Source organism: Mustela erminea, chromosome 14 (assembly GCF_009829155.1).
Source record: "Mustela erminea isolate mMusErm1 chromosome 14, mMusErm1.Pri, whole genome shotgun sequence".
Lineage (NCBI taxonomy): Eukaryota > Metazoa > Chordata > Mammalia > Carnivora > Mustelidae > Mustela > Mustela erminea.
The window spans coordinates 65,826,506-65,849,037 of NC_045627.1; the positions used below are offsets into that span (position 1 = coordinate 65,826,506).

At 52.1% G+C, this 22,532-nt stretch overlaps 3 protein-coding genes across 4 annotated transcripts; 2 read left to right on the forward strand and 1 right to left on the reverse strand.

The window, feature by feature from the left end:
• LOC116572972 (heterogeneous nuclear ribonucleoprotein A1-like) lies at window positions 1-1,036 on the forward strand. Its single transcript, XM_032312504.1, has one exon. It carries the CDS (start codon window positions 61-63, stop codon window positions 1,021-1,023), a length of 963 nt encoding a protein of 320 aa, XP_032168395.1. The 5' UTR covers window positions 1-60; the 3' UTR covers window positions 1,024-1,036.
• A 3,411-nt stretch (window positions 1,037-4,447) lies between these two features.
• ELOVL3 (ELOVL fatty acid elongase 3) lies at window positions 4,448-8,099 on the forward strand. The gene is made up of 4 exons (XM_032313860.1): window positions 4,448-4,764; window positions 5,964-6,095; window positions 6,743-6,894; window positions 7,154-8,099. The coding sequence occupies exons 1-4, from the start codon at window positions 4,664-4,666 to the stop codon at window positions 7,579-7,581; spliced, it is 813 nt and encodes a 270-aa protein (XP_032169751.1). The 5' UTR covers window positions 4,448-4,663; the 3' UTR covers window positions 7,582-8,099.
• Window positions 8,100-8,446: 347 nt separating this feature from the next.
• PITX3 (paired like homeodomain 3) lies at window positions 8,447-19,627 on the reverse strand. Of its 2 annotated transcripts, none has more exons than XM_032313859.1 (4): window positions 18,909-18,987; window positions 10,403-10,532; window positions 10,025-10,227; window positions 8,447-9,424 (listed from the first exon to the last, which is right to left on the reverse strand). In XM_032313859.1, exons 2-4 carry the CDS (start codon window positions 10,518-10,520, stop codon window positions 8,837-8,839), a joined length of 909 nt encoding a protein of 302 aa, XP_032169750.1. In that variant the 5' UTR covers window positions 10,521-10,532; window positions 18,909-18,987; the 3' UTR covers window positions 8,447-8,836. The 2 variants fall into 2 exon arrangements, with proteins under 2 accessions (XP_032169750.1, XP_032169749.1); XM_032313858.1 differs by lacking the exon at window positions 18,909-18,987 and adding an exon at window positions 19,375-19,627 and having other exon boundaries at window positions 8,449-9,424.
• Window positions 19,628-22,532: the final 2,905 nt, after the last annotated feature.

The following is a 22,532-nucleotide window of genomic DNA, read 5'->3' on the forward strand; positions in this document are numbered from 1 at the left end:
CTTTCTGCCTGTGGACGCCGCCGAGTAAGCATCGTTAAAGTCTCCCCTCCCACCGCCGTCATGTCTAAGTCAGAGTCTCCCAAAGAGCCTGAACAGCTGCGAAAGTTCTTCATCGGAGGTCTGAGCTTTGAAACAACCGATGAGAGTCTGAGGAGCCATTTTGAGCAATGGGGAACACTTACGGACTGTGTGGTAATGAGAGATCCGAACACCAAGCGCTCCAGAGGCTTTGGGTTTGTCACCTATGCCACTGTGGAGGAGGTGGATGCAGCCATGAATGCAAGGCCACACAAGGTGGATGGAAGAGTTGTGGAACAAAAGAAGGCTGTCTCAAGAGAAGATTCTCAAAGACCTGGTGCCCACTTAACTGTGAAAAAGATTTTTGTTGGTGGCATTAAAGAAGACACTGAAGAACATCATCTAAGAGATTATTTCGAACAGTATGGGAAAATCGAAGTGATTGAGATCATGACTGACCGAGGCAGTGGCAAAAAGAGGGGTTTTGCTTTTGTAACATTTGATGACCATGATTCTGTAGACAAGATTGTCATTCAAAAATACCATACTGTGAATGGCCACAACTGTGAAGTAAGGAAAGCGCTCTCTAAGCAAGAGATGGCTAGTGCTTCATCCAGCCAAAGAGGTCGAAGTGGTTCTGGAAACTTTGGTGGTGGTCGTGGAGGTGGTTTTGGTGGGAATGACAACTTTGGTCGCGGAGGAAACTTCAGTGGTCGAGGTGGCTTTGGTGGCAGTCGAGGTGGTGGTGGATATGGTGGCAGTGGGGATGGCTATAACGGATTTGGTAATGATGGAAGCAACTTTGGAGGTGGCGGAAGCTATAATGATTTTGGCAATTACAACAATCAATCCTCAAATTTTGGACCCATGAAAGGAGGCAATTTTGGAGGCAGAAGCTCTGGCCCTTATGGTGGTGGAGGCCAATACTTCGCCAAACCACGAAACCAAGGTGGCTATGGTGGTTCCAGCAGCAGCAGCAGCTATGGCAGTGGCAGAAGGTTTTAATTACTGCCAGGAAACAAAGCTTAGCAGGAGAGGAGAGCCAGAGAAGTGACAGGGAAGCTACAGGTTACAACAGATTTGTGAACTCAGCCAAGCACAGTGGTGGCAGGGCCTAGCTGCTACAAAGAAGACATGTTTTAGACAATACTCATGTGTATGGGCAAAAAAACTCGAGGACTGTATTTGTGACTAATTGTATAACAGGTTATTTTAGTTTCTGTTCTGTGGAAAGTGTAAAGCATTCCAACAAAGGGTTTTAATGTAGATTTTTTTTTTTTGCACCCATGCTGTTGATTGCTAAATGTAATAGTCTGATCATGACGCTGAATAAATGTGTCTTTTCTTTTAAAAAAAAATTGAAATTTGTCAAATTTACCTTCTTTGGTGTTCGCTTAACACTTTACATTGTATAATGCTCTTTAACTAAATATATGATCTCGTTGATCCTCATAAACATTCTTCTGAGGTAGATATTATCCCCATTTTCCAGATGAGGAAGCTGAGGCCAAGAGCCAAAAGGCCAGACAAGCTTGGGGTGTGTGTTTATCCTGGGGAAACAAAGAGTGTCGCCCAGATTTATAGGCTGAGGATTTCAGCCATCCAATCGGTCATGTAGCAAATATTATCCAAGTACCTAGTATATGCCCAGTGTTAGGGGAATGATGTTGAGCAAAATAGACATATTCCCTGCATTTATGGAGCTCAAGGACTAGTGGGGTAAACAAGCATTCATTGAGAAATAATAAGGGGAGCTTGGCTGACTCGGTCAGTGGAGCCTGACTCTTGATCTTGGGATTATGAGTTCAAGTCCCACACTGGGTGTAGAGATTACTTAAAAATAAAATCTTTAGGGATGCCTGGGTGGCTCAGTCAGTTAAGCATCAGACTCTTGATTTCAGCTCAGATCATGATCTCAGGGTCCTGGGATTGAGCTCTCTGTCCAGCTCCGTGCTCAGAGACGAGCCTGGTTGAGATTCTCTCTCTCCTTCTGCCTCTCCCTGACCCATGCCTGTGTGTATGCTCCTGTACGTGTGTGCTCTCTCTCTCTCAAATAAATAGATAAATCTTAAAAAAGGAAAAATAGGGGCAGGGTGCCTGAGTGGCTCAGTTGGTTAAACGTTTGCCTTCAGCTCAGGTCATGATCTCAGGGTTCTGGGATCAAGCTTGAGCCAGGGTCTCTGCTCAGCAGGAAGTTTACTTCTCCCTCTGTGCTCTCCCTGCCTCTCTCTCGAATAAATAAATAAATAAATAAAATCTTTTTTAAAAAAAAAGGAAAAACAGAGGCATCTGGGTGACTCAGTCAGTTAAGTGTCTGCCTTCAGTTCAGGTCATGATCCTGGAGTGCTGGGATCCTGTCCAGTGACAGGCTCTCTGCTCAGCTAGAGAGTCTGCTTCTCCCTTTCCCTCTGCCACTCCTCCACAAACCTCCCCCACCAACCCAGTTCCTGCATGCTCTCTCTCAAATAAATAAATAAAATCTAAAAAAAAAAAAAAAGCCACTCCTTCCCCCAAAAACTGTAAAAAATAAAATAAAACCTTTAAACTTCACAGAGAAAGACAATGTAAAATATCTTCATTTGAGAGAAACTCAGGACCGAGTATACTTACACTATATGCATTTGTAAATTTTCCAAAATGACTCACCCTGACATTTCCATGTGTCTGTCTAATCCACAGTATCCTTTCCTTGACATTATGTGATTTGTATATTGACCCCCAACCATGTGAGGTCAGCAGGCAAGTATGACAGTCTATATTTTACTGATGAAAAATTCGAGTCTCAAAGAGGTTAGATAACTTGCCAAAAACGACATGACTAGTTAACAGTGAAGCTGGGATTTGAATTCAGCTCTCGCAACACCTGTAGTATTTTTGTAGTATTCATCCTTCCATTATTCATTCACCCATCAAATATGTACCCAGCACCTTCTGAGTGTCAGCCTACGCATGAAGCAGTCAAGAGCCACTGAAGGGGGCACCTGCGTGGTTCAGTTGGTTGTGCCTACCTTCGGGTCTACCTTCCCCCACTTGTGTGAGCTCCGGCTTGCATGTGTGCTCTTTTTCTCTCTCCTCTCTCCCTCTCAAATAAATGAATAAAATGTTTTGGGGGGCGGGGAGAGCCACTGAGGGGTTTGAAGCAGGAAAGCAGCAAGATCCGATTTAGATTTTATTTTATTAGAGATTTTATTTATTTATTAGAGAGCATGAGGAGAGCAGGGGAAGGGGCAGAGGGAGAGAGAGAAGCAGGCTCCCTGCTGAGCAGGGAAGCCTGACATGGGGCTCGATTCCAGGCCAGGACCCTGGGATCATAACCTGAGCCTAAGGCAGACGCTTAACCAACTGAGCCAGCCAGGCGCCCCTCCATTGCAGGTTTTAGATGAGAGGGCAATGATGGCTTCCAAAATACCGTCTGGGACCACCTACTGGGTCTGAAACGCTGGGATTAGGGCTCAAGAATGTCACAATCAGCCAGGTTTGGGAGTTCCTTTCCAATTCTAGTGCAGTGAAGAGAGAGAAGCACTGTATTAGAGAAGGAGGTGGTGCGACCAGTTAACATGACTAAGATAATGGCTGGAGTGAGAGCCAACCACGTGAGAGGTGAAGTACAGGGACAAAGGGATACACTTGAAGGTCATTTAGATAGAACCCCCACCACCCATTCTCTCTCTCTCTGTCAAATAAGTAAATAAAATCTTTATTTTCTTTTAAAGATTAATTATTTATTTGGCAGAGAGAGAGAGCGAGAGCGAGAGAGGGAACACAAGTAGGGGAAATGGGAGAGGGAGAAGCAGGCTTCCAGCTGAGCAGGGAGCCTGATGGGGGACTCGATCCCAGGACTCCGGGATCAGGACCTGAGCTGAAGGCAGACTGAGCCACCCAGGCGCCCCAATAAATAAAATCTTCAAAAAAAAAAAAAAAATTAAAAGTATCTCCTTTCCACTACAACCACAGACCTGAAAAGGGCAGATGGGACTATGGAGAGATTCTTCGTCATCCGCGGTCTGGGTGCCCCAGGGACTCAGGGAGGCGGGAAACTGACACCCGAATTACTGAACGGAGGCATCAGAGGCTGAGGACATCTCCACTGTCTCCTCACTGCCAAGTAGGTCAGGATTAAAGCGAACTGACGCAAAGGGTATGGTTGGCTGTACCAGGGGAAGACTGGCCTGTCCGGGCACCGGCAAGACCATAGGAGCTAAGCCAAGCAGTTGGGCATGGAGGCGCGGGAGAAAAGGATGGGAAAGTGGGCAAGGTGGGATCCTGTGACAGGCGTTTGGGTTAGGCTGTGAGAAACCCCTGGGGGAGGTGTCCTTGAGGATGACCAATCAGAGAGCGAGTTGCCGGACAGGGGCGTATCTTAGTCGAGATTGGATAACTGCCTGGCTTTGGGAGGGGCCGCGGTGCCCTCACCCTCCCACTCCGGGCCCGCAGCTTTGTAATCAGCTTCATAAACCGCAGTGGCTGCGGCGATGGAAGTTGTATGAGTGTGGCCCACGTGCCTGAATCTGACGCTCCTCGCTAGCCGCGGAGTTCCTTGGGTCCCGTGTGCGTTTTGTCCTGCCCCAAAGTTCGCTCCATCTTCGGGGCCCTTAACTTCTAGCCCAGCTTCTCAAGCTCCGGACCTCGGCATCTGCAGAACTAAATGTTCACAGCCATGAATGCCTCGGACGGAACAGAGCTGATATTGGAGCCTTACAACTTCGAGATATTATGGGACATGAGGCCCCTTTTGGAGGAGTACTGGTGAGACCTGGGGAAGGCGAAGGGCAGTGCCAGGGTCCTGACCTTAACGACTGCTATTTAGGGAGGGTTGGCGTGGGGGAGGAGATGCTGGGTGCCTGCGATGATTTTCTTTGTTTTTCTTTTCTTTTCTTTTTTTCTCCTCTTTTCTCCTTCCTCCTCCTCCTCCTTTTTTTTTTTTTTTTTAAGATTTCATTTATTTATCTAAGAGAGAGAGAGACAGCATGAGCAGGGGGTGAGGGAGAGGAAGAAGCAAGCTCTTTGATGAAGGGAGTCCGATGTGGGACTCGATCCCAGGATTCTGGGATCATGACCCAAGCTGAAGGCAGACGCTTAAGCAACTGGGCCACCCAGGCAACCCTGCGACGGTTTTCTTAAAGAGCAAAGGTGTGGGGCTCCCCTGTACTGTCTCCATATCCCTGTTGTCCAAGGTGCAGTTAGCGTGACATCTCAGAGATTAGATCTGGAGGAAAGAAAGAATGAGAGAGGAAGAGACAGGATGGAAGAGAGGGAGAAAGGAAGAAAATGGGTTGAGGAAAGTAGGAGATGGAAACTGAAGGGAAAGAGGGGAGTGAGACATGATCTCTGAGGAAGGGGTTGATCTGAACTCCTCCTCCTCTCCACCTTCTAGAACGACTCTCCTCTGTCCATTGTGGCTGTGTGTGCAGGTGTGCGGGCATAGTGCTGGTGCCCAGGGACAGTCTGCCCTTCACAATTATCACATTGTTCCCCAAATGCTCCATTGTCCCCCGCTGTGGAAAAGGAGACACAGTTGGGAACCTCTGTCAGGATTTCCCCAGTCTCTTTGACTTTGCCCTAAAGCTCCTCAGAGGTGTTTGTGAACTGACTTTTGTCAGTTTGTGGATTGACAATTTGCCATGACCCAAACAGGCAGAAACTATTGCCACATTCTTCTAAATACCAGAGTCCTGGGTTGGTTCTAGACATGGACCCAGTAGTTGTCACCCACTCACAATTCCCCTGAGAGCAATAATCACAGAAACCTGTACACAGCCCCGGCCCTGTGCTAGGTACTTTATATACCTTAACACTGTCAGGGAATGTTATTTTTCCAAAGTCACGCAGCTGGTAAGTGGCAGAGTTGGGACTCCAACCCAGAGCACTGACCCTGAGAGATGAGTGGGCATTCCTCTAACCAGGACCCACCCATAAGCCCATCCCCTCTGCCTTCTGCCTGCCAGGGCAACCTCATTCCTCATAGCTCTGGTCTACCTGCTACTCATCTTTGTGGGGCAGAACTACATGAAGTCACGGAAGGGCTTCAACTTGCAGGGGCCTCTCATCCTTTGGTCCCTCGGCCTTACAATCTTCAGGTAAGACCCCCCCCCCCATCTCCACTCCCTGACTATCCTGTAGACCCTAGACCCTCATTCTATCCCTAAAAGCTTTCTGGAAACCCCAAGTGAGTCAATGCCCCAAGTTTTCCTCTAACTCTCTCCCTAACCCATTCCCTCAGCTCCAGCTCCTTCCCCAGCTTCCATCCTCCTCTCATATTACCCTGCTTTCCTTCTTCCCCAGGCCCCATACTGGCAACCTCTGCTCTCTCTCTCTCTCTCATGAATCCACTTGTGCTCATGGAGTCTGTACTTTTAACAATTTTCTCCAGCCTCTAATGCTCTCAACATCTAACACCCTCTCCCAATATCTTCCAATAACTTCTCTTGCCCCTCCTTCCAAGATTCCATGCCCTATCCCCTCCCAGGTTCCTACTCATCCCATTAACCCTAGTCCCTAACTCAACTCTCAGTCCCATCCTCCAGCATTCCCTGGTCCTTCCCCAGCCCTCATCTCCTCTAGATTACTTATTGGATCCCGGCCGCAGGATCTCAGAAGCTGTGACCCATTCTGCTGGAAGGGGGTAAATGGTGGAGCTTGAGGCAGTGACCTGACAGGCCAAGGGAGAAGGGTGAAGTGGTGTCTGGGGATGACCCTTACACCCTTTTCCTCTGTCCCATTTCAGTATCGTGGGGGCACTGAGGACATGGGGCTCTATGGCTGCCCTGGTACTTAGGGGGAGCCCAAAGAAAACTGTGTGCTTCTCCAACTACGCCGACACTCCTGTAATTGGATTCTGGTCCTGTCTCTTTGTTCTCAGCAAGGTTATTGAACTTGGTGAGTGGCAAGGCTTTGTCTCTCTGATGCCCAGTCAACTACATCCCTCCTCAGGCCCCCCGTACCTCTCCCATTACACGGAGAGTCCCTTCCCCACCCCCTGGGTCCTAACAACACCTCTTACCCAAGCCCCTCTTTAAATTATTTGCCACAAAGACCCTTCTCCTTGCCCTGAGAATTCCCCCTGTGTCCCTATATCCATCAAGGAGGGTGGTCCCAACACAGGGTGGTAAGCCAGCTATGACTCTCCATTTCCCAGGAGACACGGCCTTCATCATCCTGCGTAAGCGACCACTCATCTTTGTGCACTGGTACCACCACAGCTCAGTGCTAGTGTATACGAGCTTTGGATACAAGAACAAGGTGTCTGCAGGAGGCTGGTTCATGACCATGAACTTTGGTGTGCATGCCATCATGTACATGTACTACACTCTGAGGGCTGCCAAACTGAAGTCCCCCTCATGGTTACCTATTCTCGTCACCAGCCTGCAGATCCTACAGATGTTTATGGGAACAATTGTTGGCATCCTAACTTACATCTGGAGACAGGAACAGGGATGCCACACCACAATGGAACACTGCTTCTGGTCCCTTGTCTTGTATACGACCTATTTCATCCTCTTTGCCCATTTCTTCCACCAAACCTACATAGTGCCCAAGGTCAAAGTCAAGACCAAGAGCCAGTGAAAAGCTGGAGAAAAAGGAGCCCCAGTCTTTCTCTCTGCTATGGCACCAAGGAGTTGATCTTAGGTTTGGGAGAATAATTAGGAGGCCTTCCCTGTATAGTTTTTCCCATGGGATCTGTGCTCCAAGGTGGCAGGAAGTTATAACAGGCAAGAAGTGTCAGCCGTGGGTGGGGTGTAATCTAGTACTTTGATGTTTCCATTTTTAATATGAAGGCCAAGCAAGCGCTGGGATGGGGGTAGAACTGAGGAGGATCCCCAGAGCTGAGTTATTTATATTTCTACCCAGAAATCTTCCTCTTGCTCCATTTTTAAATTAAAGATTCCAACAAGTCTTGTGGGGTTTTGAGATTTGGGGGAAGAGGACTGCTGTGACGGGAAAGGGCTGCTGGCAGCAGGGTGATCACTGAGAAGCCTAAGAAGGTGTGTGGAAAGATGAGAGGCACACACATGCAGACAATAATTCTAGGCCTAGTAGGCACTTAATAAATGTCTGTTACAGACCAGAATTTTATTGCTATTAGAGATCCAAGCCCCTCATAGGAACAGTGAGAAACAGGTGCAGGAAGGCGGTGTTAACTTATCTAAGGTCATAAACTTCCTAAGTTGCAGAATTGACACCCGCAAGGGTTCCTGACCAGAACTTCCAGTCATCCTCCATGCGACCACGAGGTGGCGCCTCAGCACCAGTTTTGGCCAACGCCTGCCAAGTAGCCAGTCCCTAAACCACACTTACATATTCGCACGCAGGGCACGTGCCCCACATTGCTCCAGGAATCTCCCAGCGGCCCCATCCCGGTGCTGGCAGCTGAAAGGGGACTGAAGCCCTAGAAGCCCGGGCCTCACTTCTTTCCTGTGCACTCCTTTAGACATGGGGTAGCATGAGGGGCGGGAGCTCAACCGCAATTCTGAATCATCAGGCCTTTGGCAGTCCGCGCACGTTTATTTCGTTTATCTTTGAAAATGGGGGAGGGGAGTCTGGAGAAGGCGGGGTGGGCCAAGGATCAGTTGGCCCCCGGGGAACTGGTCCCTGTTCCTGGCCTTAGTCCCAGGGGTGTGGACTGTGTGTAGGGCCCAGTCCACCCTCAGGGTCGGCAGGGGGTAGTCTCTCTCCTGAGCTGGCCGCGACTCCCTCCCCGAGCTGCCCCAGCACCCCTCTCAGACCCCGGGGTAGGCGCAAACCAGTCAAGACGACCCCAGTCGGGGGAGGCTGTGAATTCTCGCCCCCGCCCTCGGGGATGGTAGACGGACCGGGCCATTCATACAGGCCGTTCCACGGCGTACTGGCACGGACTGAGGTTGGCGGCCGGGGGTGGCCCGGGCACGGCGGGATAGCTGAAAGAGGCGTGCTGTTTGGCCTTGAGCCTCAGGCTGGCCAGACTCGAGTTACACGGGTCCCGATATACGTAGGGGGAGGAGGCGGCTGCAGCTGCAGCTGCAGCGGCCGAGGCGTAAGGGCAGGACACTGCCCCGGAGGACACTGCGGCGGGAGCCAGCCCGGGGGGCCCCCCGCCCAGGCCCTGCAGAGCCCCGGGCCCTGGCACGGCGCCCGGGGCGGCTGCGGCCGAGGGCACCATGGAGGCGGCGATGGAGCTGGGTGGCGAGAAGACGGGCTGCGAAGCCAGAGGCCCCACATTGACCGAGTTGAAGGCGAACGGGAAGGTCTTTGCAGCGAGCGGCGGGCCGAGCGCCTTGGGTGGCCAATTGCCGTACGAGTAGCCGGGGTACACCTCCTCGTAGGGCGGCACCAGCCCCCCGAGTGGCGCGGCGAAGCCCCCCTTGCACAGCTCCGCCTGCTGGCTGCGCTCGCGCTTCCGCCACTTGGCGCGCCGGTTCTTGAACCACACCTGCGGGCGTTGGAGAAAGGCTGTCAAGGCCAGAGCCGGGCGGGGGCCGGCCCAGGTCCGCGCGGCTGCGGCTGGATCCCAGAGCCCGGAGTTCGGGCCGGGACCGTGCCGAAGAGAAACGAAACGGAAGTGGGGCAGCCAAGCTGGGGGTGGAAGGAGCGCACCGAGTCCGGGTGCTGAGAACAGGAGTGGGCGACAGGACTGAGTCAGGGCGTTAGGGTCTGGGGCGGGGGCACGTAGGATGGAGACAAAGAAGAGTGAAGACGAGCACGGGAGACAGTGCTGTGGGAGAAGGAACTAGCGGCCTGGGGCGACAGGGTGGATGGAAGTGGGGCAGAGGCCGGAGGCTGGTGCAAAGGAGGCTGTGCAGGGCAGCAGACCGAGGCAGGGGCCCGTCGGGTGTGGGGCCGAGGGTAGGCAATCCGGGAGGGAGCGCCGGCTGAGGCCTCCAGGGCTGCTAGCTGAGCGGCGGCTGAGAAGGAGGCCCGGGCTGGAGAGGGAAGGTGGGCGGGGGTTGGGGGGTGGGCAGGGGCGGGCGTGTAGTGGAGGGTGGGCAGGGGCGGGCGTGTAGTGGAGGGCTCAGGTTTGGGAGGGCCGTACCCGCACGCGGGCCTCGGTGAGGTTGGTCCACACCGCGATCTCTTCGCGCGTGCTCATGTCGGGGTAGCGGTTCCTCTGGAAGGTCGCCTCCAACTCCTGCAGCTGCTGGCTGGTGAAGTGGGTGCGCTGCCGCCGCTGCTTCTTCTTCAGCGAGCCGTCTTCGGGGGAGCCGCCGGGCAGCGAAGCCGAGGCCTTCTCCGAGTCTGGGGGCCGAGGTGGGGGCAGGTCACAGGGCGCCCAGGCCTGCGCGGATTCTGTGGCTCCAGGACCTCCTCCACTGACCGCTCACTCCCACCCGGCCTTCCCCCACGGCCAGATGTCACCCCCAGGAGGGATTGAACTGTTATCTCCCCTACCCCCGGTAGGGGGTGCGCTCACCGCTGTGCTCTTGGCCCTTGCAGCTGTGTTCGGGGAGGGGTGGGTGGGGAGTGCCGGCATCTGACAGCGAGAGGGCCGGGCTCCGGGCCTCCGCCTCGCTGAGCAGGCCGAACTCCATGGAGGGAGGACTCTGGAAGGAGACAGGACACGGATCAGGTGGATGGGGATAAAATCTCGCAGTTAACTGGTTCCCAGTAGTGTTTCCCCTCAACTTCACTGCCCCTTTCTCAGCTACCGACATAAAGCTACCCCTCTGTGGGGTACCCTAGGACAGAATAGGGAAACAGCAGCCTAAGGGGAGAAGGGGGTATTCTCAGGGGCATTATGCACAGACATGCACACAGACTGTATTTTGTTCACTGCTGGGCACCTAGCTAGAACTCTGCCTGGGGCCCAGTTGGTGTGCAATAGGCACTTCTTGAATCCGCTAAGGAAAACGATGCTATTGCATGGAAAACCATGCAATTGCACACCACATCTTCCAAAACTTTGGTTCCTTCTCACATGTATGTCCAGTATCCCCACAAACTCACACCTGCCCCTCAGCTGATCACACCTGAACATAGCCCAAACCTCTGTTACTCTCCCGTGGGACAGATTTGATTTTTGAACCAGGCCCAATATGTCTCGCATAGGGATAATCACAGCTATTATTTATGAATACTTACTATGGGCCTTTGCCTCATTATTTCTCTCCTCACAAGAATGCATCTATCTTAAATATCACCCTTGTTCAGGTGAGGGAACAGACTTGAAGTTACCACTAAGCTCACAGAGCTTGTGCATGGTGAAGCTGGGATCTGAACCAGGTCTGGGAAACTCGTAAGCTACTGCTTTTTCTTCATTTGCTTTTTCAAACTGTGTTCCTGGGAGCCCTACTCAGAAATCCCCTCAAGGACTGGAACTTGGGGCCAGCCTCAGGGATAGAAGTCTAGCTTGGCCTTGCATGGGTTTGCTTCAACCAGGGCAGTCCTGCTTTGGCCTGTTTTGTTTATACTTTCTAGAGAGACAGCATTTGAAGAAAGGGTTCCAGGATCAAAAACAAGTTTGAAAATCCCTAGGTGTCCTGGCCTTGTCTGCCTCTGTGTCTGTGCAGACACACATCACACTCCTACTAGAGCCTCCACCAGCACTCCTACCTCCCTGCTCCCAGGAGCAAATGTGAGCTTCTTAAAGCCACCTTCCCGCCCTTATTCCCTATCCCAAACCTTGCTTGACATGGCCCAGGAGATGGCTCAGGTCCCTCTCCAAGTCTCCCCAGCAGGGTCCCCCTTGCTGTTGGCTCTCCCAAGCCCCCCCTGGTGGGAGGAAGAGAAAGGGGCACTAGTGAGGTTCTGAAGTCTGGACAGACACCTCTGGGTCAGAGGAGAACCAAAGGAGGTTAGAGACAGAGGAACAGGGGTGAAGAGCTGGGTAGGAGGGGTCCATCTGCCTCTCCATTAACAGGGACTTGATCCAGGCTGTGCAGGGTGGCATTAATGTGGCGGATTAGCCTAGATTGAGATGTGTGTCACTTGGCTGTTCTGAATTTATAAGGAGCCTCACTCTGGGAGGCACAGATGGGCAGCGGCCTGTATTTGCACATGGAAATGCACCCGTCAACCAGCTGAAGGAGGACAGCTGCCCCCCAACCTCTCAAACGAGACTGGGGGTGCAACAGAGGTCAAGGCAGGAGGTTGGGAAGCAGTCAGCCCCTGTTCTGTTTGCAGGGAAAGGGGTGGGGTCTAGACTTGGACTTTTTCCGAGGTTGGAGAGGGAGGACTGAAGGGAACAGGGAAGGAGAGAAGTCAGGCTAGGGGTGAGGGATACTCAGCTCCCCTCCCTTCCAGGTCTAAGGTCAGGAGTCAGAGGCTTGCGGCTGGCCCAGGGATGCTCTGAGAGAAGGGAGATACCCTTGGGTGAGACCTGTGGCAGCCTTGTCTAGTAGTTCTTCCCAAAGAGCTCAAAAGGCTTAGAACTGAGGGCTGGAAAAAGGGGGGCTCTGAAATCTCCTCTTACTTTATACCCAAGGTGCTCTCAAAAGGCAAGCTATCCCCCTGGCTTCTCCAGAGGCCATGGGAACAACACCGCTGGGAAAAGAGGGACGATTCGGTTCACCTGTAGGGAAAATTAAATCCCACCAGTGCCGTTTGTCTTTCCAGTCGGCCTTGGCTCCAGAACTCCAGTATTCCAAACTCCCCTTCCCCCAGCATTCCATACCTGTGTCTCCGTTTCCCCCTCCATTGCAGCAGAAGGAGGCAGGGTGAAGAGAGATAAGGGCCAGAGCAAGAGATGAGGCCGAGAAAGCAGAGTTCAGGCTGTGTATTTCCAGAGACAGACAGACACACATGCAGACACACACGAGCCCCCACTCAGACAAAATAAGCACTTGGACTTGGAGTTAGAGGCATACAAACACATACTCTCCCACACATGCGCTCCCACATTCAGGCAGACAGACCCACACCGTCACACAGTCTCCTCTCTCTGTGACAGGGACAGCTGCCTTGGCTGTTTTGGAGCTCGCCATTACTCTCCACTCCCCCCCTCCTTCCTGGCCCCTCTGAACCTCAGATCTCAGTCCCAGAACTAAGGACTCTGTAGGGGAGGAGGAGGCCTAAGGGGCCAGGGGAGAAGTCTATACTCCCCTGAGTATAGAGTCTGTTTCCCTGGGTGGGGAGAAGTCTGAGGGAAGAGGATGGCTTGGAAGTAGAGGGTGGAAACTGCCCAGGCCCTCATAGGAAAACAATCTGGAATAGCTAGAAGAAATTAGGTTTGGGGACAAAAGATCTGGGTCCATGTCCTGGCTCCCCAACTTACTAGCTCTTTGTTCTTGGCAAAGTACTTTACCTCTCTGGACATATTTCGTCATCTCTAAAATGGAGATCATACTCCCCTCCCTCCCTACCTTTAGTACTGTTAGAAGGCTTAAAAAAAAAAAACATAATGTAAAGATGAAAGGGGACAAAACTCTATCCAAGTTGCTTCCCTGGCCCCTGCCATTCACGGAACAGATGTCTCTGGTGCCATCTATGAGCTGGGCATTGAGTAAGGCACTGAGGATAGAGTGGTAAATTAGATGTCATCCTTGTCTCTGCCCTTGCTTGAGTTTACCTTCCGAGACCCTGTATCACCCACTGAAGATTTCCTTTGGTGAAAAAAAGGCAGGTATGCTGGATTTGAGAGTGCGATGCAAAGGTGTGTTGTGAATACTCCACCCTGAACATAAAGGAGGGCCCAGCCAATAAAGTAACAGCAAAATGGGCAGAGTAACAAAAGCCAAGAGCCACTGGTAAAGGGAAGAAGGAAACCTTCAGGCTCTTGACTGGTGTGGGACTAGTGGAAAGAGGGGTGGAGGCCGAGAGGAGTCCTGCCTGTGAAACTGACAAGGCAAGAACACTACAGCCAGGCAGGCAACAGAGAGCTAGAGAGCAGGGGCAAAGGCCTCCCGCAGACTCGCGTCCGGGTGGGCTAGCCAGGCAAAGGCTGGGGGCGCCAGGCTGTTGTCTGAGCTGGAGACAGGCTGGCTGAGGATTAAGCTCCCCCAAACTGTTAGAGGTCAGGAAGCTGGGGAGTTGGGACTGAGGCCAGGGGCTTCTCCTCACTTGGGTGGATGGGGACAAGGAGTAGGTCTGGAAGCTGTAGGATTGGATGCTGGTAGGAAACACCAGGCAGGACCAGAGAGAGTCAGGAGATAAGAGGGATGTTAAGTCCAGCTCTGGGAGGGGCTGCTGGTCCCCCCTCCAGCCTCGCTGACACACCCTACTGGGGGTATAGGGGTGAGGCTCCACACTGTCAGGGTGACAAGTCCTACCCTGGGAAGAAGAAAGGACCTGCAGGTGTGCTCTGATTCTGAAACACAGCCTGGGATTACAGGAAGCCTATAGTGGACCACAGTGAAAACAAAATATTCAAGATATATTAAAGTGGAGAGCACAGGTTATCCCAGGTTAGAGAGGTCAGAGAGAGGAGGTCATGGTTTCCAAGGGACCCAAGCTCATGGCAAGAGGACAACAGCCACAGGTACCCACTTTCGCCCTGACACCAAAGGGACAAATCAGTGCCGCCGCCAGAGAGCCCCCAAGCAGTTGCAATGATGATGCTCGGGCAGGAGGCGTACCCCAGCACTGAGATGGGAGAAAACCCTGGAAGATGGAAGGGATAGAGTTGTGGCACTGTGGCTCAGTTCAGCAAGTAGCAAGTTGGTAAAAGAATATAAGCCAGGGTCCTTAGCTAGTGTGGTGCCCAGCTAGAAACCTGCGTTTGAAGTAAGGCCCTTCAGTTCATTAGGGATGCTGAGGACCCAACCTGTCTGGTCTGCTGAGCTGCCGTGAGCACATGCGAGCAAATCAGACAGCTGTAGACAAAGGTCACAGACCCAAGAGGAAACCCTAAGACTTGAGCAGAGGCAGCGATGATTTGATGGAGTTAATTTAGCAAGAGGTAAATTAGGGATCAGAGAAATGGTCCCCCACACCCACCATTCGCCTTCCTTCCTTCTTTCCTTCAGCAAGTGTTAGGTGCCAGGACAGATCCCTAAGGATGGTAAGGCACAGATCCCACTTTCTAGGAGCCTACAGTCTGGGGAGGCAAACAGGATAGCCAATGATGGGCTAAGTAGGCCTAATTCTCACACTGGGGGGAGGTCAAAGAGACAGAAGCCCATGTAAGGTGGTATCAAGTTATGGGGCTCAGAGAATGTAGCACATCCAGAGCTGGGAACTGGGAAGCAGAGAAAGAGCAGAGGCTTCTAAATAATAGAGCACTACTGAGAATGAGCTAGGAGGTTCCGAGGGCAACAGGCAGTCTAACGTGGCCAGGGTCTCGGTGTGGGCAATGGGAGAGCATCAGAGGAAAACAGGTCAGGTTGAGGGGGCCTCCAGAGAAGGGCAAGGGGTGGTGCTTCAGGTTTGATAAAGTCTAAGCTAGAGCATCTCCAGCTTTTCCATCAAAACCCCACCAAGACCAGTAAGAAAGAACATCCCTCAGGGAAACTGGGAGCACGACCTCAAGCAGCTGCCACCAGTGTGAAATTTCTTTGAGGTCTCCAGCCTTATGTTAAAAATTGAAGCAAGTTTTGTATTCTATTCCATGCTTAAGTGTAGTCATTTTGATATAAAAATAAAGTTTTCTCGGGGTGCCTGGGTGGCTCAGTGGGTTAAAGCCTCTGCCTTTGGCTCAGGTCATGGTCTCAGGGTCTTAGAATCGAGCCCCGCATCGGGCTCTCTGCTCAGCGGGGAGCCTGTTTCCTTCTCTCTCTCTGCCTGCCTCTCTGCCTACTTGTGATCTCTGTCAAATAAATAAATAAATAATCTTAAAAAAAAAATAAAGTTTTCTCTCTCCACATCTTTAAGTGACGTCTTCAAGTGAAATCATCGCACCAGGAAGATGGGCCACATTTAGCCTGCAACGTCATGGCCCTTCTACTCCTGCCCTGCCTGCTCTCCTCATTCCTCCTTTTTTGAGAAGCAGTACTCCAAGCAGTGGGAGTCACTGGAGGCTTGTAGGAAGGGGAAAAACATAAGAACAGCATCTCTGGGACCTTTATTTGGCTGTGGTGAGCAGAATGATTGGGCAGAGGAAAGGTGGGAAAGAGGAAACGTAACTGAAAAATGTAAAGAAGGCGTTGAGGAGGACAATGGAAGAAGGGAGAGAATTTTGAGAGCAGTTTTCACTCCCCCCGCTGTCTATCTTTTTTCCCTTTCTGTTCCCATCATCCTCATCTTGGGTCCCTGCCCATGACCATGGGCTAGACACTCCAGATAATCCCAAAGCTCAGGACCTAATGGATCTTTCAGATTAGCTGCCTTCTTCCTCCCCACACTCTAGGATGCATCATTTGGAGCAAATGGAGAAGAAAAGATTTGGGTGGCTCTGTCCTTCTCTCATGCCTATCCCCAGCTCAGCTCCAGCCTGCCCACTTTTCCCCTCCTGGGCTGTGTCCCAGGCCCATGTTCACATCCTTGATCAGGAGGCAGGCAGAGATCAGATCAGGATATTTGGAGTTAAGCATTAGGGGAGCTCCTTAGAACTCTTCTTGGAGAGGTGCAGGGGTAATGGCTGGCATTGGAAGCTTGGTATAGGGTGTTCCATCTGTCATTGAGACTCTGCCCATGTCTGGATCAAGGGTGCTATTGGGCTTCTCTAAGACTTGAGACCCCATCCTTCCAAGCAAAGATTCTTGGGTTACAGGGGACCTACATGGTTTGGGCATCATAATAATAGCAATAATGCTTCTTACTTCTGTGGTGCTTCTCCATTTGCAAAGTGTTTTCAAAGACATTATTTCATTTAACTCTTACAGCCACCTCAGGTAGTAGGAATATCCATCCTCATTTCACCTCTAAGAAGATAAATTTGTCCAAGGTGACACAGATTGAAGAGATTCGAATCCAGTTCTCCTAAAACCAGGGTCTGAGCTCTTTCCATGCCATGCCCCCTCTACCCCAGCAGCTGTTTGTGGTTCTGACATGCACGGATCCTCCCAAGCCCTGAAGAATTCCATTTCTACTTCCTGCCTCTACCTCCCCTCTGGAAAGGAGCTCTGAAAGTTTGCCGCCCACTGTGTGCCAACGTGCATTTTCCTATCCATCTTGAGCCTGCATCCCTCCAGTTCTACGAGGCCCCCTCATCTCCCATTTCAGGATTTGGGGAGCAAACACATCTGTTTATCTAGGCCTTCCATTATTTTGTGGACTTCCATCTTATTTCACCTTCCAGAGGCCTAAACTTTGAAGTTTGCTCTCTCTAGCAGCCCCTGACTCCCCATTCTGTGGATCATTCTCTGACCCTTCTTTAGGTCCATAACATTCTCCCCAAAATCCAGTGACTCGGCATGCACTCAGCCACATGGTTTTATGCAAGGATGGGAGAAAGTTCTGTCTTTTGTTTCCACTCGTCTTCATTATAATGCCATTGTTTTTTGGCCTTTTTAACAAATGCAGAACTTTGGGCTAAGGTCTTCAGGGAACCATCTGCAATGCCTTCCCTATTCCTTTCCTGACTCAGAGACTTTCATTTCACTCATAATTTCAGTGATTTTTTAAAGGTGATGGGAGCACAAGTGCCTGAAAAATGTATTAGAATATGGTGAGAGTAATTGGGGCATAACTTTATATTTATCAAAGGGAGGCAAGGACCAAAAAAAGGTTGAAAAACAACCTTGGGCAGTAATAAGCAAACTTTAAAACCGAGGAATGGAGGTGAGAGTGTGGGGAATACATATTACATATCATTCATGGGTGGAGGTTGAGAGGTTGAGACCCACTTGTTTAGATTACTGATTGCTAAATGCATCACCTTGCATTTATCTCATGAAAACTCAGTCCCCAGCCCAGTTTTTTGCTCACTTGCACAGACTGGGAAAGTTCTCTCTTCTCTTCTCTGTTCCCTTTAGCTTAATTGGGCTTCGGTTAAAGAGTTGGGGTCACCGTGGGTGGTCACTGTATGGGTCCAAAGGAATCAGGGCTCTTTCCCAGTTACAGAGAAAACAAAAGGGACAGTTGGGTAGGGCTGAGACATCCTTCCCAACCAGTCTTGGAGGGCCCTCTAGGCCCCATGTTGACCCCAGAATCAGGATTCCATGTATGTCCTTCCTCCTTCCTCTCAGCCATCAGGGTGGTGTTGGGACTGGTGGGGTTTAGAGAGCCAAGAGGGAAATAAAACCACAGGGTTTGCTTTGCTAAAGGGCTGCAGTTTTCTCTTCGGGCCTGGGCTCCTGGAAGGAGCCTTTAGCCTGCTGACAACCAGGTAGGAGTCCAGGGCTGTCTGATCAGCTGTTTTGGAATTAGGGACTGACTCTGAGAGTTTGTGAGGAAACCGAAGCTGTCAAGGAGGCTTGTGTTGGAGTCCTCCTTACCCTCCCCTTGCCCTTGTGGTTCATTTCCCGCTTCCCTTGTCTTCTACTAGCCGTCCTGCCATTGGCTTTCTCTCCTCAAATTTGGATTTTGGATGTGGGGGGTGATGCTCAGATCTAGTCTGGGTTGGAGAGAGAATGTCCTCCAGCGCCACCGCACTCCAAGGCCAGGCCTTTGCTCTCACTCGGGTGCTCCCAGCACCCTCTCACCCCCATCCCGCAGCCCCTAGAAGCAGAAAGTAGTTTGCAAAGTGTGAGCCGGCATTTGAGGCGACCCACCACAGCGAACCCCACTGCACACGCAGCCGGACAAGGCGCGGCCCGGTACATAGACATGCCACTCGGCCAGGGACATTCTGTCCGCCTTTGCCGGACACAGCGCCTGCTCCGGAGAGACCCACCTAGCCTCCCCGGACATTCTGTCGGCTCTGAGCCCCGCGCGCTGCGGACATTCCGTCCAATTCCATGCGGCTCCAGGCCGAGACCCATCCGAACCCTGACACCCGAAGCCCGACATGCCAGCCCAGCCGCCTAGTCACTAGGGCTAACCCCGCTTCGGCCCTGCCGCCCGCACAGCGGCCATCTGACCCGGTCGCTGCCAGGCTTCCACAACACGGCTCCTATCCAAACTGCGAAGCGGCGGGGAAGAGAAGCGTGTGCGACCAGACTCACCCCTGCTCGCAGCCCCTAGAATCTGAGCCCTGGGCGAGGGGCGTTCGGAGCGGCCAACTGCCCTCACGCTGTGCGGTCGCCGCCAGCTCCCCCCGCTGGCCAGGGCCTCGGCAACCCCTTCCGCTCCCTGGCTGCCTGCTCCGCGCCCCCGAATTCCAGGGCGCTTTCTGGTAATGATTTCCCCACTCTACTCCTTGCTTCGCGGAGCTCCTGTCCTGGCTTCATGTCTCCGGCTTCCCTTCTGGATCCCTTGAGTCTCCCTCTTGTCTGTCCCCCGAGTCCCGACGCTGAGTTTTCGTTTTCCTAAGTCCCGGCCCCGGTTCTGCAGTACACCCTCCCAGTCTAGACCCTTTCCCCAGGCACCGTTCCCCAGTTCAGCCACCCAGGTCCTGTTTTGGGGATCCCGAAGTTCGGTCGTGGTCCGTCGTCCCCATGAGCCCCTGTCCCCGCACGGTCGAGCACTCACAGTGAGTCCTGCAACAGGCAGACTCCCGGCAGCGGCGGCGGCGGCGGCAGTCTGGAGGGCAGGCAGGGGCCAGGGGCCGGGCACCCGGCCGGGGTGGGGGCCGCCCCCCTGCGCCCGGGCCGCCGCTCTGCTCCGGCGCTCTCGGACTCGCAGAGAGAGAGAGTGAGCCTCGCGGCGGACTGCCACCCCCCGCCGGCGCCCATTCACTTTATGGCAGCCCAGGGCGCCCCCAGCCCGCCGCGGCAAGCCTGGAGCGTCGGGCCCCGCCCCCTTCCAGCTGCGCCGCCCGGGCTCCACCCTTTCCAGCTGTGAATTTTCAGGCCCCGCCTTTGGAGGAGGAGTCCGGCCGGCGCGCCGCCAAGAAACCCGCCCCTTGGCCAATCGAAGGCACGCCTCAGCATCTGGGCCACGCCCCTCCCCACGTGGCTGAAACTTCGCGGAGCAAGAACGTTTTGGCGGAGCAGAGCATGTATCCAGAAGGCGAGAGTCTAGGCCCTGGTGGCCCCGGAGAACTGGGACCAGGCCGCCACTCTGAGCGATGTGCAGTGGTGCCGAGGGATAGGGCAGCCGGGGCGCCTGGAAGACGCACGGTCCGGGAGAGGCCACCGGGTTTCAACGCTTTGCTGCCGCTCACGTTTCCCAGATTTTCTCCACTTGTCGCTGTCTGTCTCTCCGCGCTTTTGTCTCTGCTCCAGTCCTCCCACATCTTGCCTTTCTTTCCTCTTCTTTCTCCTCCGCCGCTTGCTCTTGCTGTTTGTCCCTCTCCTCCCTCCTGTCACTTTGAAAGACTCATGTATCTTTTTCTGTGCTCTTGTTCTTCACATCTTTCTTTCTCTTCTCGGCTGTCTCCCCCCCACCCCCAACCTTTCCTCTCTTCCAAGTAAGGCAGCTTCATGGACAAAGCAGGGTTTCCAATGAGGCAAACCAAAGAGTCATTCTAACCCTGCTACCAACATTCTAACCCTGCCACCATCACCGAGTTTGACCTTGACCAACAACTATCACGCCCCCTACTCCCTCCTACCCCTCAGAATTAAAGGAAACTCTCCCTGTCAGGACTTAGGCTGGGCACTCAGGTCTGGGTGGTTCACCTGTTAGTCTGCACCTTTGGCTTTGCCCGGGTATGCTCTCCCAGCTTTAAGAGGGCTGGCATCAGGGCACCTGGGTGGTTCTGTGGGTTGAGCCGCTGCCTTCCGCTCGGGTCATGATCTCAGGGTCCTGGGATTGAGCCCCGCATCCGGCTTTCTGCTCAGCAGGGAGTCTGCTTCCCTCTCTCTCTCTCTGCCTGCCTCTCTGTCTACTTGTGATCTCTCTCTGTCAAATAAATAAAATCTTAAAAAAAAAAAAAAAAGAGGGCTGGCATCTCCCTGGTGATACCAAGTTAAATCCTGTGGGCAAAGTATGGCCTTGGTGCTTGCTAGCTAGGGAGTTGCAAGAACAGGGCAGTTGTCCTGAGGAACACGTGGAGTCAGGCTGGGTAGGCTGAGTGATCCTGAGGGCCCTAGCCCTATAACATAGTATGCTCCTTAAGGAAATCGGACCAGTCATGTCTCTGCCCTTAAATGGCTCTTGATTTTCAGGTTAAAGGCTAAACTCCCTAGCCTGGCATACAAAACTTTCAGCACCTGGCCCTGTCTTTTTTTTTTTTTTTTTCTTTTTCCGTTTTGTTTTTGTTAAAGCACAGGGACAGGACCCATGGGCAGGAAGAGCTGTCTGGACCTGACCCTGTCTTAATCTCTAATTTCGGAGTGGTTTCTTGCATGTCTCTGGCCTTTCTTCTGACAGTAACATATTTCAAGTCTTCATCTTGCCAACTCCTACTCATTTTTCTATGCACTAATCAGGTTTCATTTTCTCTGAGAAACATTTCCTGAACTTCCAAGATAGCCAGATGTCTAGCTTCTTGCTCCCACAACCCTCTTACACATACCTTCTATTATCCCATCCACCATACTGAAGAGATCAGCTAATACGATGTCTTCTATGATGCTAAAATGGAGGAGGGCAAGTACCAGGTTTTCCCCATATTTCTATTCCTAGACATAATGTAGGACTCGATACTGAAATCTAAGAGGGAGATGTTCTGCCTGGTAAGATGATGGGCATGTTCAACTTTCTTTTCTTTCTTTCTTTTTTTAAAAATTTATTTATTTGTCAGAGAGAGATCGAGTGAGAGCAAGCACAGGCAGACAGAGTGGCAGGCAGAGTCAGAGGGAGAAGCTCCTTGTCCCTGCGGAACAAGGAGCCTGATGTGGGACTCGATCCCATGACGCTGGGATGATGACCTGAGCTGAAGGCAGCTGCTTAACCAACTGAGCCACCCAGGCATCCCTCTTTTTTTTTTTTTTTCCAAAGATTTTATTTATTTGACAGAGAGAGAGAAATCACAAGTAGGCAGAGAAGCAAGCGAGGCGGGGTCGGGGGTGGGGAGGAAGCAGGCTCCCTGCAGAGCAGAGAGCCTGATGCGGGGCTCGATCCCAGGACCCTGGGATCATGACCTGAGCCAAAGGCAGAGGCTTTAACTCACTGAGCCACCCAGGCACCCCCATGTTCAACTTTCATGTCCTCATTTCTAACACAATCTCATTCATGCTTTTTAAATTTAAAAAAAAAAATTTTTCATTTATTTACTTGACAGAGACAGAGAGATCACAAGTAGGCAGAGAGGCAGGCAAAGAGAGAGGAGGAAGCAGGCTCCCTGCCTCACAGAGAGCCCGATGCGGGGCTCGAACCCAGGACCCTGAGATCATGACCTGAGCCAAAGGCAGAGGCTTTAACCCACTGAGCCACCCAGGTGCCCCTAAAATTTTTTATTTTTTACAAGATTTTATTTTTAAGTAATCTCTACATCCAATGTGGGGCTTGAATTCATAACCCCGAGATCTAGAGTTACATGCTTCATTGATAGAGCCAGCCAGGCCCCCCAACCATTCATGCTTTGGGGTTGATTAATTTCTGAAGGTATATGAGAGTGGAGATGAGGAAGACAGGGAGTTTTGGTCCACTTAGGATTTTCCAGTTGGCTCAATCTGAGACGGGCCCAGGAAACCAAATCCCAGTTTTCAAATGGAAATGGCAATGGTTCAGACATACTGTGGAAAGAGGTGCTAAGGTGGTCTTTTCTTCCTCTGACTCTCTTTGGTTGAAGGTGGCAAGAA